The sequence below is a fragment of the Sceloporus occidentalis genome, unplaced genomic scaffold (assembly GCF_023333645.1).
Source record: "Sceloporus occidentalis isolate IW3139 unplaced genomic scaffold, rSceOcc1.0.p SCAF_3, whole genome shotgun sequence".
NCBI classification, from domain to species: domain Eukaryota; kingdom Metazoa; phylum Chordata; class Lepidosauria; order Squamata; family Phrynosomatidae; genus Sceloporus; species Sceloporus occidentalis.
In genome coordinates, this window is record NW_028316983.1 from 27,287,010 (window position 1) to 27,311,915 (window position 24,906).

The 24,906-nt window shown below is 40.5% G+C and overlaps 1 protein-coding gene across 3 annotated transcripts in view; it reads left to right on the forward strand.

The window, feature by feature from the left end:
- PREX1 (phosphatidylinositol-3,4,5-trisphosphate dependent Rac exchange factor 1) overlaps window positions 1-24,906 on the forward strand; it is a 288,057-nt gene that overhangs the window by 193,656 nt on the left and 69,495 nt on the right. For all 3 annotated transcript variants that reach the window (XM_089513873.1, XM_089513874.1, XM_089513875.1), the window contains 3 exons: window positions 613-688; window positions 8,311-8,383; window positions 13,755-13,897. In XM_089513873.1, the coding sequence (XP_089369999.1) occupies window positions 613-688; window positions 8,311-8,383; window positions 13,755-13,897 (292 nt within the window). The remainder of the gene's footprint in view (window positions 1-612; window positions 689-8,310; window positions 8,384-13,754; window positions 13,898-24,906) is intronic.

The window sequence follows — 24,906 nt, forward strand, 5'->3', positions numbered from 1 at the left end:
TTATAGAAAAAATGCAGCATGCATAACAGCAACTGGAAATAAAGTAAATATAACTGATAAAATGATTAGGAGCATCCCAAAAATTCTGTAAGCATAATATTTTTTTTTAAAAAAAACATTTTATTAAATTTTGCTATGTTATTATACATGAGAAATATATAATAATTCTTTAAAAGACTTTTGCCCTTAAGACTGCGGAAATAATTACTTGACATAAGAAACACTTGATATGAATGAATGAATGAATGAATGAATGAATGAATAGATCATGCTCTGTACTACCTGGAATGTTCTTTGGGACTGCTTGCAATTAAATAATATAGTGACATTCGGAGAGTCAGGTTATAACCCTGTCCTTCAGATATTGTTGACTGCAGCTTTCACCATCCCTCCTCATAGCTTGTGACAGATAGGGCTGATGGGATTTGCACTCCACCAGCAGCTAAAGGACCACACATTCCCCACCACTGCTATAAACAACATAAAATCCACTGAAAATATGTTTTCTTTCTATAATTACTGTTCAAAATGTGACATTGTTGGGATTTTTTTTTACTGATTTGTCTGCACAACAATATTTTTAACAGTCTTTCATTTTCCCTTCTGATTCAGAGATCGAGATTACCACTTGAAGACCTACAAGTCAGTGATCCCAGCAAGTAAACTGGTAGACTGGTTGATTGCTCAGGTAATGAAAGTGTACAGTTATTGGTTCTTCTTTTATTTGGCTTCTTTGTTCAGTCTTTTTATCTCTCACAGTGTTACATAGCATCATATGGCTATGTAGTGAATAAAAACATTTGCTTAAGCCAAGAAGTGTATGGTGGGGTTGTTGTAGTTGTAATGGTAGCTGGTTCTAGACCAGAGTTAAGGGGTCAGGAGTGGACTGCAGGATCACATGTTTTCTTATCTCTACTTTTCTCTTGTTGCCCATACATTTCCTCTGCCGCCACCACCCACCATCAGTGCTTGCCTTGTCAGTTGTTTATCTGTAGCATCCACTGTTAGCCTAGCCTTAAACATCTGATTTTACTCAGATCACTTTTAGATACTTAAAACTATTAAAAATATTGGCCAAATCACTGACCAGAACAAGATTTATAAATACTTGCAGCTTTAATGATCTGGCAAAGTTTTGAAGAACTGTTCCTTCTGTTTGTAATTTGGGCTCAAACAGCCGCAGGGATCATTTACTAATAGAAGAGTCTGGTTTTCATTCTATGCTTGGATTTAAAGGTCCGGGAGCACAATCCTTTGAAAGACACTTTCTGTCATATTAAATTCATAATATTTTAGCTATTTCCTGGATTTGTTGATAGCTCAGGGTTCTTTCTTTCTTTCTTGGTCTTGAATGGCATGGGTTAAGTTGCTTGCTCCTTACTTTAAAATATGAGACTTCTCCTTTCTCCATCCTGCTACCTATGGACTATCATGGATGTGATGAATTCATGATAGAAACAATTAAAATTGCTTGATTGTCAGAGAACCTAAAGATGCTTTAAATGTAAATGGTGATACAGTCCTGACAAGAATGAAAAGCTAATAACACTGTAGTACTGTATTAACACCTGTAGAATCCCATGTTAGGAGAAAGTCAGGGTGCAAATTCAATTTAATTAAATACATTGGAAACTTTAATCTATATAAAAGCTTGTGGGGTGGTGGACGCTAGGATTTCTTCCTATCTTCATTGCTTCTTAATTGATCCTCCCCCCCCCCCCCGATAATTAAAAAGTTCCCTTCACTTACAAGGAAGGAGAAATAATTAATTTAGACTATTCCCAATGCCTTGACCGTGTAACTGTGGGCTGAGAGGGTTATGGATCCAGCAGATCTATGTCCTCTGTCCCTACCTACTGGTCCATTCCAACAGAATTCTTTTTCTTCCTCTTCAAGATAGAAATTCTAACCTTATAGAAGGAGCCACTTAACAAACTTCCAGAATGTCTGGGAACAACAAGGAGGGGGTTTCTGAAATGAATGAATGAAATATTTATTTATATCTTGCCTCTTCCATTTTGGGACCAAGGCAGGTAACAAACATTAAAACCCACAAAAACCCTGCCTAACACATCCAAATTTAAAATTACATAGTAGGACACAGTTAAAATATATAACAACACATCACAATTATTGCACAATACACGATGAAAGAGGTGATGGAAAAGGTTCAATTGCTTCTGGGCAATTTTCAGTCTGGGTAGGCCTGCCGGAAGAGAAGGGGTTTAGTCGCCTTTTTTGAAAGCCTCCAGCGAGGATAATTGGTGGATTTCTTCCGGCAGGTCATTCCAGATTTTGGAGGCGGCAGCCAAGAAAGATCTCTGTGAGGTCGCCACCAATCTGGTCTTTCTTATTTGTAAGATGTTTTTCTCTCAGGGTCAGAGTTTCATCCTAAGACCTCAGAACTGGATTTATGACCACCTTTGGCCTTTGGGACATGTTCCCAGGATGATAGTCTCGCAGCCTTAGTTAAATAATTATAACTAAGAACTTTATCACATGGGCCATAGAACGGGCCCATCGCATTCCAAAAAGGGGGCGTGATGAGAATGGGATGGGACTAAGAACAGATCTTAACACACAGAGGAACGCTGCTGCTGCTGCCGGACATTCCCATCATGTTCTACATCCGTCCCAGAGGGGGCAGTTTTTGAGAACTGTTCAAAAGCGTTCTGAAAAACCACCCCCTCTGGGATGGATGTAGAACGCGATGGGAAGGTCCGGCGGCAGTGGCGGTGTTCCTCTGTGTGGTAAGATCCTTTCTTAGCCCCATACTGTTCTCGTCACAACCTCTTTTTGGAATGTGGCGGGCCTATTCTAGGGCCCATGCAATAAAATTCTAAGATGTTTGATATGCAAAAGAGGCACCAAAATCATGTAGTCGATTAGCATTTTTTACAATATATGTACATTATGTCATGTATTTTTATCCAGGATCTTAGTATGGGCAGTGAAACCATTAGAGCTCATAATTACAATTCATTTGTCCCTTTCTGATATCACAGACAAGCACATTCATCCATTGAACACTGCTCACAGAGGAGGAAAAATATTTGCCAGTGACAGTGGACAGCAGGCAGTTACAATATATCAACCTCTGAGCTAGAGTGGACTATTTGAGCAGCAAGACTGTGGAATTCAACTGTTTGACACTCCAAGCCCATTCTTAGCTTGTCCAGATTCCAAATTCTGAATAAGGGAGATCTGTAGAACTGAGGTGCTACTCCCTCTCCAGATATGGCTAGTGGTGAAACTTGTTTAGGAAATACACCATGTGACTTGTGAACACACAAGCATTTTTTCACATATTGCTGATGGCTATGGCTAGTTTTGAACTTACTTACTGTATATATATCAAGATCAGACCTGGGGATGTGGGGAATTGTAATCTCAAAAGGTGGCTTTTTAAAGCTCTTCTCTAGACATCATACATCTGGCCCTTTAAGACAGACCTTTTGTTGATACTGTGTGGATGGAGGAGACGTGAGACAATATATATTCTTCCATGGAGAAATTAACTGGTAAAAATGTATCAGTGTGTCCTAAATTATGTCCCACATCATTTCTATGCATACTGGAGAAAAAGGATTCAGCAGTCTGCTCTCTATCCTATGATTAAAAATGTACATGAATGTGCTATGACTGTAGCAATAAAATTTGTAATCTCTTGAAGCTGGAAACGTCATTTTCCAGGGATTTCCTGTCATGCATTCTGGCCGCTTTCAGGCTCCCACTAGGCCTGTAGAGTAAGCCTCTCCCATAAATATCCATTTTCTACTCCTGTTGGATATGCAAGATATATGTTCCAGACTTCCCTTTTTCATTTTCTTGCATGTAGTTTCATACACCGTACTCTCGTTCCTATTCTAAGAGAGTAAATATTACAATTCCAGAACAAGATTGCAAGCCTTTGTATTGCATTTGTTTTGCAGATACATAATAAAGAGGCCTAGAACTGAAGATTCAAACCTAAAGAAAAAAACCTAGAGAGAAAATAAAATTCTTTCAGTAATTAAATAGAATAATAAGTTGCTTGCTTGTGGCCTAATCAGGAAATCATGTCAGAGTTAAAGAATGAAAACAGCATAAATGGTCAAGAAGGCACCTATCTATTTATTGAAGAAGTTACAGTCAAACATAATAAACATATCGGTTTTCAGATTACTATGAGACACACCCCTTTTTCATTTGTTTTTCAGTTGCTGTTATTGCAAGCTTCAATATTCTCTTTTTTGAACTACAACTCTGAGATTTTGAAAGTCAGCATAGCTGATAGCTAGGAGTTCTGGGAGTGGTAGTAAAAAAATCAAGTGGTTTGAAATACATTGTTATGTGCATTTGTGTCAGATCTAACTCATGATGTATGAAGCTGTTCCTCTTGTGCTATTATTCCAGCCACAGGTTACTTCTCTTCATGCACAGATGCAAAATAATAATAATAATAATAATTCTGATATCTCAGTGTTCTACAATGATTTACTAATGCTACTATTGCTTATTCTCTTTCCATTAGAGAAGGAATTTGTATTATATCTTGATGTTTTCAAGAAGGATTTGAAATGTTATTTTTAGTTGCTTCTTTGACCCGAAAACTGATGTTTTGCAAGAGATAAATTCTGAAGCCAAGTTGCACTGTCAGGTCTACAAGTCAAGTTTGCTGGAGAAGTGTTCTTCTCTAAGATTTGTGCATGCTTTGTACATATAAACAAACTGAGTTCCCAAAGGCTAACTAAAGAATGGTGGTAACCCCCCCCCCCCCCAAAAAAAAAAACCAACTTCCTCTTCAATTGAAAGACAGTATGGGGGTAAAGTTAAATTGTGACTTTATGTACGATGAACTCATTCTTTTCCCTGATAAGAATAATTCCAACTCTTGAGGCTGAGAATAGCCATGTGGCAGGAAGCTGAAATGGAACAGATGCATGTTAAGCCTAGAAATTATATTAGTGTCAAAAAGTTTTGGTTAATATTTATTAATTACCCTGTGATTGACCGGAGTTGCAAAATAGATTTGTTCAATATTTGAAATTTTTATATTTTGACTCCCTTGCAAATATAGTTGTCTCTTCAGTTACAGATACTGTATTCTGTTGTTGAATTAAAAATGTACAGATCTGAAAGACAGAAGTATCAAATCACACAGGTCTGCTCTACTCATCATCTTTTAAATCAAGAATCTGAGCTACTAATATTTCTATACTTCTTGCACCTATTAGCTGTTGCTACATGCACCCAGTACCTACTGTGTTTCCTAGTAAGAAAGTTGCCACTGTCAATTTCCCTTCCAAGCAATACTTTTAATTTAGCAGCCGGTTGTGAAAAGAAAATTGATGCTACCCAAGCTATTTAGTTTCCTTTTCCATTCTTGCCCAGCTGCTTTCTTCTGCTTTTGCTTCCAAGGAAGAACAGCTGATTCACAAAAACTAAGGTAGTGAAACAGCCCCAGTCCTTAATTTTCTTCTTTTTCTTTGCCGAGATTAAGAAACAATAAGAAGACAACCACAAGCTTGTTGACTTCCTCAAATGCATCTTAGGAAGTAGATTTAAGTCTATAAAAGGTCATGGTGCCAACTTCTTTCTTTCAGTTAGTCTCAAAGGTGCTAGAAGATCTCTACATACTGATTCTACAGACTAACTACTATATCTTTCAATTCTATCAGGTAGTAACTATAACTGTCAGTTGGAGACTGTACACAGTTGTGTCATCTTGATGCTAATAAGTATACTGGACTTTACCAATAAATAGAATTTTAGCTGGAGTTGGTGGTGGTGATGATGATATGCATTTATATCCTGCCTTTTTTACACTTTGGGATTCAAGAGGGGTTACAAAAAATAGGTACAACTGTGTACAAACGTTAAAAATACAATTACTGTATATATTCATGTATAAGTCTAGAAATTTTTGTGAAAATGTGACCCAAAAAACCTAAATTGACTTATCCATGAATCAATGTAAGTTCTGTACTTTAACTCTTATTAAAATAGGAACCATCCCCTGGTGAAAGGCAAGAATGTAATCTGTTTTGGAAGCACTGACCCTCCTCTACTCTCTCAGCCATCCAGCTTTTAGTGATTGCACAAACAGTTATGCCTGCTGGAATTTTGTAATTTCTTTGGCACTCTTTTCCTTTGCTTCATCCTTATAGGTCTTTTGTTACATGCCTCTAAGTTTTAGCTTTGACTTATCCACGGGTCATATCAAAATCCATAATTTTGGCCAGAAACCTGCCCTGGATTTATACATGAAGTTGACTTATAGTCGAGTGTATACGGTAAGCTATCCATAAAATTAAAAGCAGTTAAAACAAACCATTAAAAGAAAACAAAAACAAAAACAAATACAAACAAGACCATACATAAAATGTCCTTTCCCTCTCAGCAGCCAGCTCTTGAAGGCTTGCAGAAACAAAAAAGCATACACCCGCATACAAAAGGATAGCAAGAAGAGCATCAGTCTGATTTCTCTAGGAAGGAAGTTCTGGAGACTGGAAGCAACCACCTAGAAAGCCCTCTCCTGTGTTCTCACCAGATATACCAATACAGGTGGTGGAACAGAGAGAAGGGCCTCCATGGAAGATCTCAAAACAGAATATCTCAAAATATTCCCTTCCATCCAAGCTTATTGGCTAGTTTGATTTGGGAAGAATTCTTTCCTGTTGTGTTATTCCTTCACTACGTAATGAGATTGTAACCCTCTAAATGTAAAAGTAGCAAAAAAGTTGGTGTTATTCCACAAAAGGAATGAGAGTATGTATTTTCCCTGGAAAATGATTAACCATCCATTTTGAAGCCAAGCCCTCCCTCCAGTCCATCTGCCTTGGTCCAGGCCTTGGAGGTAGAGAGGAACTGCTGGACCTCTTACCCTTTCCCTCCACCACTCCCTTCTCCTTCTGTGTCATGTCTTTTTAGATTGTAAGCCCGAGGGCAGGGAACCGTCTAACTAAAAAGATTGCATGTACAGCACTGTGTAAATTTACAGCGCTTCATAAATAAAGGTTAATTATAATAATAAGTACCTTTCTGAGTTAACAGTCCCAATATTGTTATTGAAAGAAACAATGCAACTAGTTATTCATAATTAATTACTTCTAGATTATAGCACAGTGTTACTGACTGTACCATTTTGAAGTGTGTGTAAAGAAAGGAGGGTGGATATCCTACACACACACGCACACACACAACCCCACATTGCTTTCTGAATTGTGACATAGTCCCTGATATCCTTAGAGAAGAGAATATGTTCAAGTGGGGGAAACATTACGCTGATCCCAATGGGATTTGTTTTTTGGTGGGAAGGAACAAATGCTTTGATGGTATAAAAATTGCCCAAGTCACAATGAAAGAAGCCTATATGAATTGTTTGGCAGATGAAGCTGTACAACCCACACAAATGCCTGTGTGGATAAATTAGTCCCCACACAAGAAAACAAATATGTCTTTCTGTTTTTGCAGTTCATCCAGAAGATCTTTTACATCATTCCTGGGAATTTTATGAACTAACTTTCAAATTACAATAATATACTGTGTTGTGGTGCTTGAATGTTGATTTAGTTAAGCTGGGTTTTAGAGAAAGTGTGTTATAAGAACATTATATTTAAAATAACCTCTACAGGTTGAGTATCCCTTATCTGGAATTCCCAAATCCAAAATACACCACAATCCAAAATTGTCTACATGGGTGGCTGAGATAGTGACACCTTTGCTTTCTGACAGTTCAGAGTATAAAACTTTGTTTCATGCATAAAAGTATTTAAAATATTAGTACTGTATAAAATTACCTTTAGGCTATGTGTATAAGCTGTATGTTTAGACTTGTGTCCCTTCTCCAAGAGATCTCATTCCAAAATCTGAAAAAATCCAAAATGCAAAACACTTCTGGTCTTAAGCATTTTGGATAAGAGAGACTCAACCTGTAATATGTAATCTTCACCCCCCCCCCCCCAGTCCTCCATGTGTTTAGCTGCCTCTTGCTCTGAAGAGATGTTTTATTATCTGTAGCCAATGAGTAGTGAATTCAAACTATTGCCGTTCCCAATTAAGAACAACCTCTACATTTGTGCAGTTGAAATAGCTGCTTCCCGGAGCTCTGGTCTTGGTCCTTCCCATCCCTGTGGAAGACAGGCAGTACTATATATAGGAATGAATGGGACTGAAGCAAAGGGAATCCTGTTTTAATTGCTTATTACTGTTTCTTTGCAAAGAGCATTGTGCTAATTTGAGAGCTGGGGCCCCAGTCACAGGCCAAAGGGATGTTGTGTGAGTTAGGAAGTGATTTGAGGTGTAACATTTGTCTTTTCTTATTACTAGGGAGACTGTCAGACAAGGGAGGAAGCTGTCGTGCTGGGTGTTGGATTCTGCAACAATGGCTTCATGCACCATGGTAATTCATCAATATCCTCTTATCTTAGGCAATTAACAGGAACCCCTCATTGTCTCAGTAGCAGGAAAGGTGGCAAGTCTTTCTACTGCATAACATTCCACCAGCACAAAATCATGGAAACAGCTCTAAATTCGGCTTCTGTGATACAAACATCGGAGCCCCAATACTTCAATTGTCTGACTGCTTTGTCTTCTCTGTATATACTTGAATACGAGTTTTGAGTCTTTCTGTCAGGTAACTGCAAAGTTTCCTCCTATCAGCTAGTGGCAGACTTGAAACACACCCCTTCCAGGCCAATGCAACCTTGTACTACTCCTGCAAATCTTTGGGTGTCCATTGTTGTGTCCAATTAATTGTTTTTGCCATGCTTGTCACCAATCCTCTGTGTGCCTTTTGCTTTTGTACGTATGTAACTTCCTGCCAGACAGCGCATAGTGAGTGCACCTTCACTTACAGTTGACAGTGTCAATATTACCTGTCTTTTCTTGCTTCACCAGTTTCAGCTATTTTACTTTCTTCCCACTTTCCTTACTTATCCAAATGACTTTCTGGGACACAATCCCAGCTCTTCTCTTTACTGATAAAACACAGTTCCCTAGTATGTAGAAATGAAGACAGACAGATGGCTCTTTCTGGCCTTTGTGTTCAATATGCAGAGGTTGATACAAGGATGGAAGTTTATGTACTCTGCCATTTTGATATTGCTGAGGTGAATAGAGTGAGGACAGAAGTTGAGATTCCATTGGAAGAGAGGTGGGAATTCTCTTTCACAACTGGTTATACTGGCTAGGGCTGCCTGGAGTACCAGTCAAGCAACATCAGGAAGGGGCAACATAATTTATACACTTACATTAAGAGTGTGTGGTTACAGTTGGAGGAAGAGTCTTATTGCATGAGAAAACAAAGCGTAAATGGAGCTGGAGAGTAATGGCTTTCTCTATGCCTTACCATATGATGTGGTAGTGATTCAGTTGTCTTCCTACGGGAGACAGTTGTAAAAGTGGAATTTTTTTCTAGCTGGAAAATAAGGTTCTAAGTGAGACATGGGCCTCGAGCTGACAGGGACTCAAGAAAACGGGGCAAAACCCACCCCAATTGCTGCAGGTTTTGCAGCCCGGTTTGGGTCACCTTAGGGCTTTCCTGGCATGGCTTCTACACAGTTTGTGGGCATGCATCATCTAAACACCACATCACCAACATGGCCTGTTGGCAGACCTTTTGGCCCATCTGTTTCAGGCCTTAGTGTCTGGTCAGTCTTTGAAAGCAGCCACTTAGTTAGAGTGGGAAAGAATTAGTGATAAGTAAGACATACCATTGTTCAGCAAATTTCAATAATAATACACATGTTGTTTGATAACTACTGTCTCTGCATCATCTATAAGCAAAGGAAAATTCAGTTCCTCTCTCTCTCTGCTTGGCCATGGCAATGTTCAGCTATACCAGTACTTGAAAAAAAAATTTTTTTTAAGGAACCTTTATATAGAAAATGCTTCATGTGAATGAGAAGGCTAAACTCAGTTGGCCTTAGAAACACAGCACTATAGTTTATGTCTCAGTTGCAATTTCCACCCTATATTATTTGTGTGAGCATTTCAGGAAGAGTTCCCCTGAAATAAAAGCTAATCTCCCTGCATTCACCAGTTTCCTGCATTCTTCCTTTGTCTGTAATACAACAAACCTAAACCATATGAAGACTCAGCAGTTTTAGATCCTGTCACCTTTGTCAGACAGCTCTGATGAATGTATGATAAATCATTCCCTTCTTCTCTTTCTGTTCCCAACCCCCAGCTATTATGTGCTGGATGGTTGAAGGGGAAATGTGTGAAGGCTGGCGCTAGATATGAACCTGAGAGTTACAGGATGCTGTTTCTTAATTCATTGAACTGCCATGTATGAAAAATAACATTTGACTCGTTTGAAATGTTTTGAATCAGTGGAGACACTATGAGTAAGGCTTTATACAGCTTGTGATATAAGCACTTTAATATTTTTTAAAAAGATAAGCAAAAGGGAATTCCTGGAAGTAGTTACTCTACATTTGTGAAATGATTATATGTCTATATTTATAAATTTATTGAAGTAATTAACAAACACGGTTGAAAAATGTAACATAAGCAAAACATTCTGGATTCTGCCTTCTTTAGTTGCCAAAGATGAAACTGGGCTGCATCCAAGGTGACAGTTTAGAACACTGTTTCCAGCTTCATTTAGTGGAAGATAGTATTATCCTCTTAGATGAGGGCATGTTGTGTTAGGGTCTTAAGTCTACAAATCCACATATAGATAGATATGCATACAACATATATTGATACTGATACTTCTGTGCCATCCATCTGTGGTGCTACACTTTACCTACAAAAGTATTGGCACTTACTTGTGAGTATTAGTAATGGAAGAAATAATACAAGCACAACATTTCAAGCAGTGGCAGCAGTAGAGAAGTTTTATTAAAGAACAAAAACACTCAAGACTGCTGAGCAAAGTGGAAAAAGCAGGCTCAACTGTAGAGGATTAGAGTAGTATGCAGGGCTATATGTACGTAACTATTAAAAACCTTTTGTATGATGGCTGTAGTAGTAGCAACCTGTGACATAGTATCAGAAGATGAAGGCAGATAAATGTGTTTAAATGAGTTCATTGCATCCCAGCCAAGTAAATGACTTTAAAATTGCCAAAAGAAAGAAACAGCTGAAGAGTTAATTTAGTGCTATAGCCATTCCCTCTCTTTCTATGGAGTTGATTGGCCTTTGGAAGCCTCACAATGGACCTATGTTTACAATCTGGATTTGATCCAAGCTGTGGATGAAAAGCAGCCGTTGTTTTGTGTCCTTCCTTGGATATTTCGGATTCTGTGTCAGTGATGCAAAACCTAGGCCCATTCCTGTCTTCAGGGACAGTATGTTAGATGTGCTTCAAGGAGAACAAGTTTGTCCCATGGGGTCTAGCAGGATATGGGAAGTGATAACTGAAAACTCTGTGGAAGTGGAGAGGTGGGACTGAGAGCTATATAGAAGTGTGTCATGGATCATTAGCATCCATCTGTACATCCTTTGTGACTTGCAAAATATTGTATGCACATGCAAAGCAGTGTGTAAACTTGAGTCATACATTGGTGATTGGAACATACAATTTGTCATGCTGGAATGTTTAGCTCAGAATTCTGTCTTCCATCCTTAGTCACCCAGCGTTGAGCTACACATTTTTGAAATGCATAGTATGCAGTTTAATATGAAGTTTTCTTCATGTAAAATAAAGCTTGCACCTTATTTAGCCTGGATTGAAACCTCAGGATCACAGTGTGAAAGAAAGAGATGCCTAGTTATACCCTTCCCTGACACTGTTCTGAATTTTTTTTAAAAAACTTGCCCTTTTGGAACTAAATAGCAAATGGGAAGGAGGAGGAAGAGATCACATTAACGCTGATGAGTACTTTTAAAATGTCATTATTTAGCATGTGGGAGAGGAAAGGTTAAATAGTCACTCTCCTGTGGTCCTGACTAAGATGTAGATATGGTAGGTAGGAAGATAGTTACTTTTAAGAAAACAAAAAAAAATCTATATAGAACTGCATGCTGTATATTTCATGCACTGTTATTCCACATTGAAACTTCCAAATAGTGTTGCCTACCTGCTATCATTAGTTTGTCCATCTATTATCGTATCCAGCTGCCTTGCATGTCTTTTGGTTGAAAGATAGGATGCAATCTGAAAAATAAAAGTCGGACAGAAGTGGGACATAAAAACAGTTGCTTGGTTCTATGTCTAAAATACTTATATTTTGGAGTGGAATTTTAAGAATATATTAAATGAAGCCATCCGATGGTCTGGTCTGTGGTCAGCAGTCTGGGATTTGCTGGGTTGCATCTGAAAGTCAGGTCTGAAAAGAGAAATCAAGAGGTAGGCTTAAAGAGCAAGGGAGAAGTGAGTACCAGTGATTAAGTGAGGGCTGAAGTACAAAACATAGGGCTGAATGTGCCAAAAGCTAGAATGAAGAACAATCAAGGGGTACAGGAACACATCAAAACACTTAAGGACCATCTTGTTCAAGTAAGATTCCACCAGAATAGGAACTTTTATAAAGTTTCCCAGAACCTGCAAAAGTTTGGATTACAACTTCTATAATGCTCCAACCAGCATGGTCAGTCAGCTTGCTGGCTGAAAGATTCTAGGGGTTGTAGTCCAGATGCACAATAACTTCTTTATGCTCTGCTCTTTCCTCTCTAAATGTTTCTACAACTTGTCTGAGTGGTCCAGATAATTCAATACACAGCTTAGTGACTCACTGCATGGGCAGTCTGGCTTAAACCCCAAGAGCTCTTGACACTAATGGACCATGTAGAAGAGATCAAATGGCAATTTTGATTTAGTGTCATCCTCTTATGATTGCATCACATGCTCTCTTGCACTTTTAGTTGGTGAAAGAAAACTAGGAAAGAGAGACTAAAAGCAGTCAAGTAAGATAGTTGGGGATGGTCAGAGACGAAGGTTTAAGCAAATAGCTTACATTGTATGTCACATTTATTATTATTTTCATCTTTTGCTTTTCTTCACTTGGCACAATACCAATGATGTATTATCCTGAAAGGGGGAAAATGAGTTTGAGTTGACAGATACTTTTTAAAATAAAACGAAACAAGTTTTATTATCCATATGAAATTTCCCATTGTGATGGGCTAAAAACTGAATGCACAGAGAAAGCCTTGCAGTGACTCCTAATGAGGTGCAACATATCACCTTTCCACCCAAAATGTTTCCATATATATGGCAAGAGAGAATGGACATACCAAAATCCCATCATCTATTTCCATGCAGTTGGGGATCTGGCTGCTGTGTGTAACAGCTTTAAAAGCTATATTTAATTGACTGGGGCTGATGTCGGTGATTCATTCACAGTTCATTATTTTAAAATTAAGACATTTTTTTTATTAATGCCATTCCAATCTCCATCCAACCTGCATGAAATTTTTAACACCATGCAGGAGAGGCATTGCTTTTTCCTGTCTCTTCTGCAGAGAGAGGGGGAGAAAAACCTCAACAAAATGTCTAATTTCATGGGGGCAGTGTTATGTGTTTATTTTATTAAAATACTATATGGGGTGGACAATAGTCTTTTATAACCTTTTCATTTTCTCCCCAACTTTTTTTAACTAAGTTTTTATTAATTCCATGCCAATATCTATTTCACTTTCATAAAATTTTTAACACCTTAGAGAAGCATTTTTTCTGCCTCTTCTGCAGGGGGAAACCTCAATAAAATACCTAATTTCGTGGGGGCAGTGTTATGTGTTTATTTTATTAAAATCTTATATGAGGTGGACAATGACCTTTTATAATTTTTTCTCTCATTTTCTTCCCAACGTTTGGTTTCTAGTGTTGGAGAAGAGTGAATTCAAAGATGAGTCTCAGTATTTCCGCTTTCATGCTGATGAGGAGATGGAAGGTACAAGTTCTAAGAGCAAGCCGTTGCGGAATGATTTCAAGCTCATCGAAAACATTTTAGCAAAAAGCTTGTTGGTAAGGGGAAAAAAATATCAGAAGATATATATTTAATTCTAACAAAAGACCTTACCTTTATCAAAAGCTGTTTGCATGTGTGTAGGTAGAGAGGACTCACATGTTGTAAAGAACTAGAGGAAAAAAAAATGTTCCTCTCAGTGCACCGCTGCAGCTGCAACTGTGAGCCAAAATATACTGCAGAAACAATCCAGTTTAAGACCATTTTTACTGCCTTGGCTCAGTGCTAGGGAATTGTGGGATCTGTGTTAGCCTTCTCTGTCAGCGAGCTCTGGTACCAAAACAAACTGTAGTTCCCAGAATTCCCAGGCACTGATCTCAAACTGGATCTCAAACCGGATTATGGCCTTTTACAGATCAGCAAAAAGCGCCGGCCTGTGGGTGGGGTGAGGACTGAGCGTCCCCACGATCACAGCCCTCACTGCGCTGCCCGGGCGTCATCTTGATGTGTGCCCGTTCAGACGGCATGCACCATGATGATGCCCCTTTGGTGCAGAGCCCAAACAGCACTGCACCAAAGGGTCGTAATCAAGCTGTGCAGCGGCTGTGGTGCCCCTTCAAGGGCACAAAAAGGGTTCGGTTTTTCCAGTTCCTTTTTGTGCTCTACGGAGACACCGATCTGAGGCATCTGTAGAGCCCCTATGTCTGCAGTGTGTTTTGGCCCTATGTTGCAACGACACCTCCTTACAATGTCAGAAAGAGTTAGTATACCCTGAATCAAGTCAGGACAGTAGGTTTGTGTGTCAGTAGTCTTCCCAAGAGTAGTGCTGCATACTTTCCTGCATCATTTCTACTGGAGAAAGTTTAAGGGATACTTGAAACCCATTTGGGAGAAAGGTGAGAGATAAATGCAATAAATAAATAAAATATGTGTGCTAAATTTATGTATTACCCATAAGTAAACTACCATACAAAGGAAGGGATAATGAGCCCGCACCACTTGTTCTGTCCCAGCATAATGTATCATAATGTGTATAGGCTTTTCCACATTCCCTTGATATCTGGGCATTCATCATGATGTCTGCTTACCTAATGTAAGCTGCTGAATACATGTAGACATATCACATGATTGAGACCTCTTTTTGAAATTCAATTGTTAATGCATAAACATCCTGTTGCTGAAATCAAACTGAATATGTTGATGTCAAAGGGTGGGACCATTGGTGCATGTGACTTTGTGGGCATAGTCTCCCTTCTTCAAACAGTATGTGTATGGCATATGAATAAGGCTGTACCCAGGAATACATTACATTTGACATGGAGCATCTAATTTCTGCTGAGACATAAATATACCAGTTCTACTGCCCTTTCTCCCCTGTCCCCCTCAGGCTCTATACATAGACACAGTAAAGACCACCCGGAAACGTCCTTGCCGGAGGGACGCCGCAGCCACCAAACAGCGTGACGTCCCTCTGCAATAAAAAGAACCCATTATTTCCAGGTTCTTCTTGCAGCACTCGGGTTATGTCGCGGGTGCACCACTGGAGCACTTGTGATGTAATGGATGTGCAGCAACATGCGGACGCTGCGTGTCCCTTACTCCAAGGTGGCTATGCCCGTGTGGATGGGATGCTGCCATCAGGGCGCCGCCATTACATACTAGCAGTCCGTGCTGTTGCTGCACAGTCCAGAACCCTAGTATCGCTGCCACCACGCCCCTTTTGGCCCACCTGTCTTGGGCCATATAGAGCAACCGTAGAGGCTTCCCTAAAGATCTTAGAACCCTAGGAAAAAAAGTAGGATCCTGAAATTATGCCTCTTTGGAGAGACAATTTCTTTGTCATCTTTTGGCATAGAGTCTGATGAGACCAGGTGAAGGTGAGTAGCAGATCTGATATTTTCATCTCTGTTCCTCTTCCTGTGTGCTGAGTTTATCTATAAATAGAATGCCTAAACAGGACTCAAGTGTTTGCTGTAACTTAAATTGTATGCATACAAAGTAGTAACTTCCTTTGCACCTATTTTTTGTCCCTAACCTGCTCTGGTGTCTTATATTCTGTTATGTTTATTCTGTCAGCTTTCACTATTTGTTAGTAAGTCTTGATTACTTGTCTTATTTCCTGACAATAGGCCAAAGTCCCTCATTGATAACCAGCAAAAGGGTAAAGTAATCAGAGAGCCCATGTCAGCACCAAAATAAAAAGGATGCTGGGAAAGAATCCAGAGGTCCATTAAAGGGGGAAAGTGTTTCCTAATGGATGAATTAAATTGCTTTTATGCTACTGTTTTTTCTTAGTACAGCAGGCTTTTGTATCAGTGCTATTGTTTTTACTGAATAGACCACAATGAGATTGCAAAAAAATATATTGTTGTATTTTTCTAATTCATACTATTCTTAAATTTAATTCTCTGCTTGAGCATTCAACCTTGTGGTATATATATGGATATCATGCTACTTATTGAGTCATTTGATATCAGGAGGTTGTTAAAATAATAGTTCTACTAGGCCTTTTCTAAACTATCAGTCCTCGTTCTCCCCTTCAAAAGAGTCCATGTGTTTCTCATTTGTTATGCACCATCTACAGATCTTCCCAGTGGATTACCCTTCTGTTGCAGGGATACTGCGATTTCCTCAATATTTTGACAGCAGTATTACACTACTGAAAAATGTTTCTCTTTCCCTGCATATCATATCCAAGTCTTCTTATGATCACTGTGTGTACCATGGTTTCTGCAGTGTAATGTACCCCTGTTGTTTGTGTGATTTTTAAAAATTATTTAAAAGATTCTTAACCATGCCTTTCCAGCAAACTGGATGGTTCTTAAAACGAGCACAGATTCCTATGCCAGTAGGCACCTCCATGATGTCATTTGTTAATAAGTCCCAAATCCCATTCTCATTTTGTTCTTGCCTGAAATATTTAGGAGTACATGTGATACATGTAAATTGTGTATGATGCCCCTCCATATCCACAAATTATTCATCCACAGATTCAGTCATCCATGGCTGGAAAATATTCACACAATCAATCAATCAATCCAAAAAGCAAACCTTGATTTTGCCATTTTATATAAGGGACACCATTTTACTACTCCAACGTATATAATGGGACTTAAGCATCTACAGATTTTGGTATCCATGGGGTGTCCTGGAACCAAAAACCAATGGATACAAAAGGCCACCTGTATCTTAACATATAAAGAGAATGTGACATACATGTTCTAATGTCTAATTTTTTGCACATGTCTGCATCATATATGAATGTTTTTCAGAGAACACTTTAGATCTGTCTTAAAGAGATAGGTGTACCACAATGTTAGATAGTGCTCATGTGTAATCAGTACTCGGGAGAAGAGGCTACTGTTAGGAGTGAATGTGAAGAAATGAAATAGTTTCCAGTTAGCAAGGGGACCAGGCAAGGCAGTATTCTATCACCCTAGGAGCGGAGCTCCTATTGAGGTTGTGTGGGGCAGGGGGAGGTATGGCGGTGGGAGGAGGGACTTGCGTTCCAGGGGAAGGTGAGATCGATGCTGTCCCTCTCCCAACCCAAGGGACCTGAGGGTCACTCCAACCGTGCCACAAACCCTGTCGCTGCTCCTGTGCAACGCCAGATCGATCAACAACAAGACCCACATCCTCCACGATCTGTTGGAGGACCGAAGTTGCGATCTGGCTTGCATTACCGAGACCTGGCTTGGGCCTGAAGGGGATGCTGTGTGGGCTCAGGCCCTGCCTGCCGGGTTCTCGGTGAAGGACCAGCCCAGGTTAGGTGGGCGGGGGTGTGTGTGTGTGGCCTTGATACATAGGAACACCGTGTCCCTCACCAGGAACCACATCCGACAGACGTCCTATATTGAGTGTATTTACCTGACCCTAAAGGCGAGGGACAGTCTAGGGATTCTGTTGGTGTATCGGCCACCCCGTGCGCTAACGGACTCCCTTAACGAGCTGACACAGCTGGTCGCTGAACTGATGCTGGAGACGCCCAGGCTACTTGTCCTGGGCGACTTCAACATCTCCCTCACGGCCAGCTATGTTCCACCCGGTGCAGCTCGCGAATTCATGGATACCATGGCGGCCATGGGCCTGTCCCAGCTGATTCTGGGTCCTACGCATTGTGCGGGTAATACTCTCGATTTGGTCTTCTGTTCTGATGCGGAAAATCCGTGGGTGGAAATATCTAATATTTCGCCCCTGCCATGGACGGATCACTTCCTGGTTGAGGCGAAAATCAAGGTCTCTACCCAGATCCCTCCCGGGGGTGGTGGACCTATTAGGATGGTCCACCCTCGAAGGCTAATGGAACCCAATAGGTTCCAGGAAGCCCTAGAGGGATACATGGTTGGAAGTGACGGCGACTCTGTTGATGCCCTGACTGGTATTTGGAATACCGGTCTCTCGAGGGCTATACACAGTATCGCTCCCAAGCGCCCTCTCAGACCCACTTCCAAACGTAAGCCCTGGTATACGGAAGATCTCCGGGCAAGGAAGCGGGAGCTGCGACGGCTAGAGTACCGTTGGCGGAAACACCTTCGCTTAGACGACAAGACTCTCCTAGCCCAACTGTTAGAGGACTACGGAGAGGCGATACGAGCAGCAAAGAATTCGTTCTATGGTGCTCGTATCGCGTCCGCGGAGTCGCGTCCAGCAGAGTTGTTCAGGGTAGTCAGGGAGCTATCAGCTCCCTCCTGCCCTGAACCAGATCCTTGAACCTTCTAAGGCCTGCTGTGACCAATTTAATAACTTCTTCGCGGATAAAACTTCTCGGATAAGCGAAGGTCTTAATGCCGACATTCAGGCAGAACCTAGAGTAGAGATATCCAGGGCCTCCGTGGACTTTATTAAACTGGATCGGTTTGAGTTGGTAAGTACCGATGATGTGGACAAGATCCTCGGAAGTGTTCGGAAGACAACCTGCTCTCTCGATCCCTGTCCCTCGTGGCTAGCAGCCCAGGGGGGACCGGCTGTAACTTTATTGTTACGCCGGATTATTAATACATCTTTGAGGGAAGGGCAATTTCCATCCGATCTTAAATTGGCCATTATAAAACCTTTATTAAAAAAGCCCTCCCTCGACCCCCTGGTATATAATAATTATCGGCCAGTTTCACTGCTGCCATTTTTGGGGAAGGTGATCGAGAGGGCGGTTGCAATCCAGCTTCAGGCGGTCTTGGATGAAACGGATTATCTGGACCCATTTCAAACTGGCTTTCGGGCGGGTTATGGGGTTGAGACGGCCATGGTCGCCTTGGTCGATGATCTCCGTCTGGGCATCGACAGGGGAAGCGTGTCCCTGTTGGTGCTCTTGGACATCTCAGCGGCTTTCGATACCATAGACCATGGTATCCTTTTGGGGCGCCTGGCAGAGGTGGGAATCGGGGGCACTGCGCTCCAGTGGTTCCGGTCCTACCTCTCCGGGAGGTCCCAGATGGTGCAGCTGGGAGACATGTGCTCCGATGAGAGGGCCCTTAAAACTGGGGTCCCTCAAGGAGCCATTCTGTCTCCCATGCTATTTAACATTTACATGAAACCGCTGGGAGAGATCATCCGGAGACATGGGGCGCGGGGTTATCAGTACGCTGATGACACCCAAATAATCTTCTCTATGTCTCCGACTGAAGCAGTGACTGAGGATGGCGTCTCTCCTCTCGTGGCCTGTCTGGAGTCAGTAATGGGCTGGATGAGGGAAAACCGACTCAAGCTGAATCCAGAGAAAACGGAGGTACTCGTGATAGGTTCCCCTGGTCCAGGAATGGCGGTGGTTCCACCTGTCCTGAACGGGGTCACGCTCCCTGTGAAGGACTCCATGCGCAGTCTGGGGGTGCTTCTTGACTCGTCCCTTCGCCTGACTGCTCAGGTGAATGCGACGGTCAAGAGCACCTGTCATCAGCTTCGGCTTATTCGCCAGCTGCGCCCATACCTGGCCCAGAGGGACCTTGAAACTGTGGTACACGCCCTGGTAACCTCGAGACTGGATTTCTGCAATGTACTCTACATGGGGCAACCCTTATACCAAACCCGGAAGCTTCAAATGGTGCAGAACATGGCAGCCAGGCTGGTCACTGGTACGTCCAGGGCCAGCCATATAACACCGGTATTAAAAGATCTCCATTGGCTGCCCATTCGCTTCCGGGCGCAATATAAGGTGTTGGTGATGACCTATAAAGCCCTAAATGGCTTGGGCCCAGGATACCTGAAGGACCGCCTCTCCCCATACATTCCGCCCCGCACCCTCAGAACATCTGGGCAGCAACTACTTAGGGTTCCCGGGGCGAGGTTTGTCTCCACTACCAGGAGGACATTTTCCATCGCCGCCCCGGCCCTTTGGAACACGCTGCCCATAGAGCTCCGCTCAGCTACCTCCCTGGCCCAATTTAGACGGGACTTAAAGACCTTCCTGTTCGGAATTGCATTCCCTGAATAAGGTCCTATAGACCTCCTTCCGCCGCACTGGCAACGGGACTGGCTAACCTGGGGCCTTTTGTTTTTATGTTTCTTGTATTTGTTGTATGATTTTAATGCTTATTGTCCACTGTATTTTAATTGCTGTAAACCGCCCTGATCTGATGGAAGGGCGGTATATAAATAAAAATTTTATTGTTATTATTATTATTTAATTTGTATGTTAAGAATATACAAAAAGCAGTATTGGACATGGAATAGGGAGGCATGAAAATCGGAGGAAGGAACATCAGCAGTCTAAGATATGCAGATCACACCGCTAGAAAACTACTAGCACATATATGGAAAGATTATTGAAGAAAGTCAAGGCAGAACATGCAAAGGCAGCTGAAAAGAAGAAAAATGACCACAGAAAATATACATAATTTTAAAGTAGATGATGAAGAAATCAAATTAGTTTAAGATTTTTCATACTTGGGCTCAGTCATCAATCAGAGCAGAGATTGCAGTTAAGAAATAAGAAGAATACTAGTATTTGGAAGGTCAGCTATGAGGTAACTAGACAAGATTCTGAAGTGTAGAGATATATCATTAAATACTAAAGTTAGGATAGTCCATGCCATTGTATTTCCTGTTTCTATGTATGGTTGTGAAATCTGAACAGTAAAGAAAGCTGATAGGAAAAAACAACAACTCATTTTAGATGTGGTGCTGGAGAGGAGTTATGAGAATATCCTAGACAAACAAATGGGTCCTAGAACAAATTAAGCCTGAACAAATTAAGCCTCTCTGTAAGCCAAGATGACTAAACTGAGGTTGTCACGTTTTGTCCATATCACAAGAAGAAAGGACTCACTAGAAAGGACTGTAATGCCTGGTAAAGTTAAGAACAATAGAAAAAGATGAAGACCACTTTCCAGATGGTTAGATTCAATCAGAGAAGCCATGAATCTGCAAGAGCTGAGCAAGGCAGCTGAAGATAGGGTGACTTGGAGGTCTCCTTCATAGGGTTGTCATATGTCAAAGTCAACTTGAAAGCAGTTAAAACTTTGGTTTTGTCTTAGCTACTGGTTTAGAAGGGCCATCAACATAATACTGTCTGCTAATGTTTTACATTTGGCTCCAACTGGATAAATCTTATAAGGTTGTTCATCTACCTCCTAGAGGACCATTCAGTTGTGTCACAGAAGGAGATTAAAACACCCATTGCTCTTCAGAATGCTGAGTGAATGAGACAGACCAGACAAGACAGACAAGTAAGTGTCAGCCAGTGACACATCATGCTGAAACTTGTCTTGTAGGCAGCAGATCTAAAGAACAGCTGCTATTCTTGTGCTTCTAAGCTGTGTGGCTGCATTATATTATATCATCAGCCCTTTCATCTAGATTCTTTTTCTGGATCTGCTGTATAACATCAGCAGCACTTATATGTGGATTCCTTTCCCAGAGTTAGTTTTAAATGAGAGGAAAGGTAGATCTTCTGATTATTGTGGCTTTGGCAACATGCTAGATTTTTACAGTAATTGCCAAGTTGCATATAGAGAAATTAGCACTTTCTCTATCCACCCCCAGTCATTTATCCCTCTTTCTGACCTTACACTGGAAGGAACAGCAAATATTTTCTGCCAAGTAAAATGTGTAGTTGCCAAAGGAAAATTATTCCAGTATGAAGCAAATACTTTTCAAACAAATACTTAATTTCATTTGTTTGTGCAATTGTTCCTGTTCATGGACATAAATCATGCCATGCTGAAAAAATATACAAAATTCTTTGCATACTTCAAGGAAAATTAAAGCTTAGGCTTACTTCCAGATACTAAAAATGTAGCCATGTCAGGATATTTCCTCTGTAATTTATAAACAATGTTTCATAACCCGAATGTAAGGCTCTTGGGTTGGTAATTCCAGGAAGTTTTATCCTGAAAGAAATAGTTGAAATGGGTTTAGAGATGGCTGTTTATAAAAGCTATAGAGCATTTTTTTAAAAAAAAATGGATTGATTGATTTTAAGCACTTATAACCTGCCGTCAATTATTTTTAAGTCCAAGACAGTTCACAATAAAACACTCAAAACCAGCAATAAATTCATATAATCTGTAATAAAATATTTAGTGAAACAACAGGCTAAAATAGCAACAAGAGAAATGCAACAAAATTTAAGCCACAGTAGCACAAAAAAGAACTCACAGGGGTGAGTTGGTTATACTATTTAAGTAAGCCAATGAAAAGAACTTGACTAGCTACCTAAAGCTAAGTAGGCATTGTGCTCCATGAGTAGCAATATAATAAAAGGACAAAGTTGTGGACCCACCACAGAAAAGGACTTGACTCTAATCACCAGTTGCCTAATCTCTGAAAGTAGGAACTGCTAAACAGGCCTTATGATGATGATCTTACAGAAGGGTTGGGAATCATAGGGTTCATGGGTCACATCTAGTCTTATGTTTTTACAGCTTCACTTTGTCCTTAAAATATGAAATAGAAGAATCATGTCTCCGGGAGTGACATTTTCCTCTAAAATAAGAGGCACACATCCACATCTCACTTCAGGAACCATACCCTATTTTTAAATCAAGTAGTGATCTTCCAGTCAGTTCCAGTTTCACTGTGAGATACTTGTATGGCTTGTGGCAGGTTGGAAGATTCTGGAAAATGTTCCATGTTAGTACAGAACTTGTAGATTCATAGCAAAGCTAGAGTCATAGAGTGTGTTTACTGGTGGACATTTTGCTCATGTTAAGTTGGATTATGCAGCAAACGGCATAGACATCCTATTGTAACAGAAATGGACCCCACCCCCATATTTTTTTTAAAAAAATGGTTAGCCCAGTCAGCAATAGAGATGCTTCCATGAAAGCAGGCTTAGACGTGTGACTGATTGAGGGTCAGCCCTGGTTTGTATTTGATGGAAAACCAGGTACTGTAGGCTATATTTCCGAGTATTCCTTGGCTAAGAAAACTGTGAAATTCATAAGATTATCATACACTGACAGATGATTTGAATGCACACACATACTAATAGCCTACCACATTAAGCTTTAGGGAGAAGATGAATTGATATATAAATAAAAACAGTGCTACCATTCATTTAGTCACACATCCCATAATGCATTGCTTTATACATTCTACTAATCTTGTGAAGCCCTCTTAAGTTCCATTTTTCATGTACAAGAGGTTAAAACAATCTACTGATCTTTTCATTGATACTATTTGAAGCCTGCTATAAATCATCAGATAATATCACAAGTGCTTTCTTTTGTTTCACTTCTTAAGGGTCAAGGTTTCCTGGGGCTTTCACCATGTGAATGTATTTTGAATTGTAAAGCTAATTATAGCCTTCATGTAATGGCTTTGGAAAACAGTGGTTCTAAGCATCACATTCTTTTTGTTAATGAAGCAAGCAATCTTTTAACTTTGCTAAATGAAAAATTCCAAACTCAGAGAGGGGATGCGCCCATCCAATTTCACTTGAATCAAGAACATATGACCAGAATCTGGGGGATGGGGGATGAACAGGTTTGTATTGGAAGATGAAGTGAGGCCTCTTGAAAATATGCAAGACATTTTACCAGTGAGATTCCTAGTTTCAGTGGACTCTTTGTTTTGTAGCATTGTTTCAAGAGTGATCATGGGGAGGATCCCATCACAGAGATAGATTTTTTTTCCTGTGCTATCTCCCTTTCACTCCACTATCTCATATATAAGTTGTTTTTCCCCTTTGCCTTCAGATACAACCTTTAGAATGTCATTTTCTACCTGAGTATCAGTTTCTATATTGAATTGAATTATTTGATTCTTTAATAATTGTCTCATTCCTGTTGTTATTCTCAACCTGAATAGAACTATTCAGTCAATTTGATCTAATTCTGGGGTTGTTGTTAACCACCCTCAAGTAGATCTCAACTCATGGCGACCCTGTGGATGAGATAGCTCCCTCTATCCTCCTCTACTCTTCCCAGTTTCTGCAGATTCATATCTGTGACCTCCTTAATTGAGTCCATTCATCTAACATGCGGTCTTCTTATTGACTTTTCTAATGAGTCGTATCTTCTCATGATGTGAGTATGGCCTCAATTTAGTCTTCTTTGCCTCCAGGAAAATTTCAGGCTTGATCTGCTCTAGGACCCACTTATACAGTGGTACCCCGGGTTACGAAAATGATCCGTTCCGCCGCCGCTTTCGTAACCCGAAAGGCTTCGTAAGCCGAAAAACCCATAGGCGCTAATGGGGAAAAGCCGCGATTTGGTGCGAAATAGCGCCGAAAAGCACCAAAAGTTTTTTCGTAACCCGAAAAAACTTTCGTAACGCGGAACAGTTTTTTTAAATATATTTTTTTCGTAACCCGGAAATTTCGTAAGGCGGCGCATTCGTATCCCGGGGTACCACTGTATGTTCTTTTTGCTCTCCATGGTATCCACTGCACTTTTCTCCAGCACCACATCTCAAATGAATTTATTTTCTTTTTGTCTATTTTCTTAATTGTCCAGCTCTCACATCCATGCATGGTAATGGGGAATACAATTGCATGTATGATTTTGACTTTTGTGCTTAGTTGTATATCTTTGCTTTTTAGGACGTTTTCTAGTCCTTTCATAGCTGCTCTCTCTCTTCTTAGTCTTCTTCTGATTTTTTGACTGCAGTCCTCATTCTGATCTATGTTTGAGCC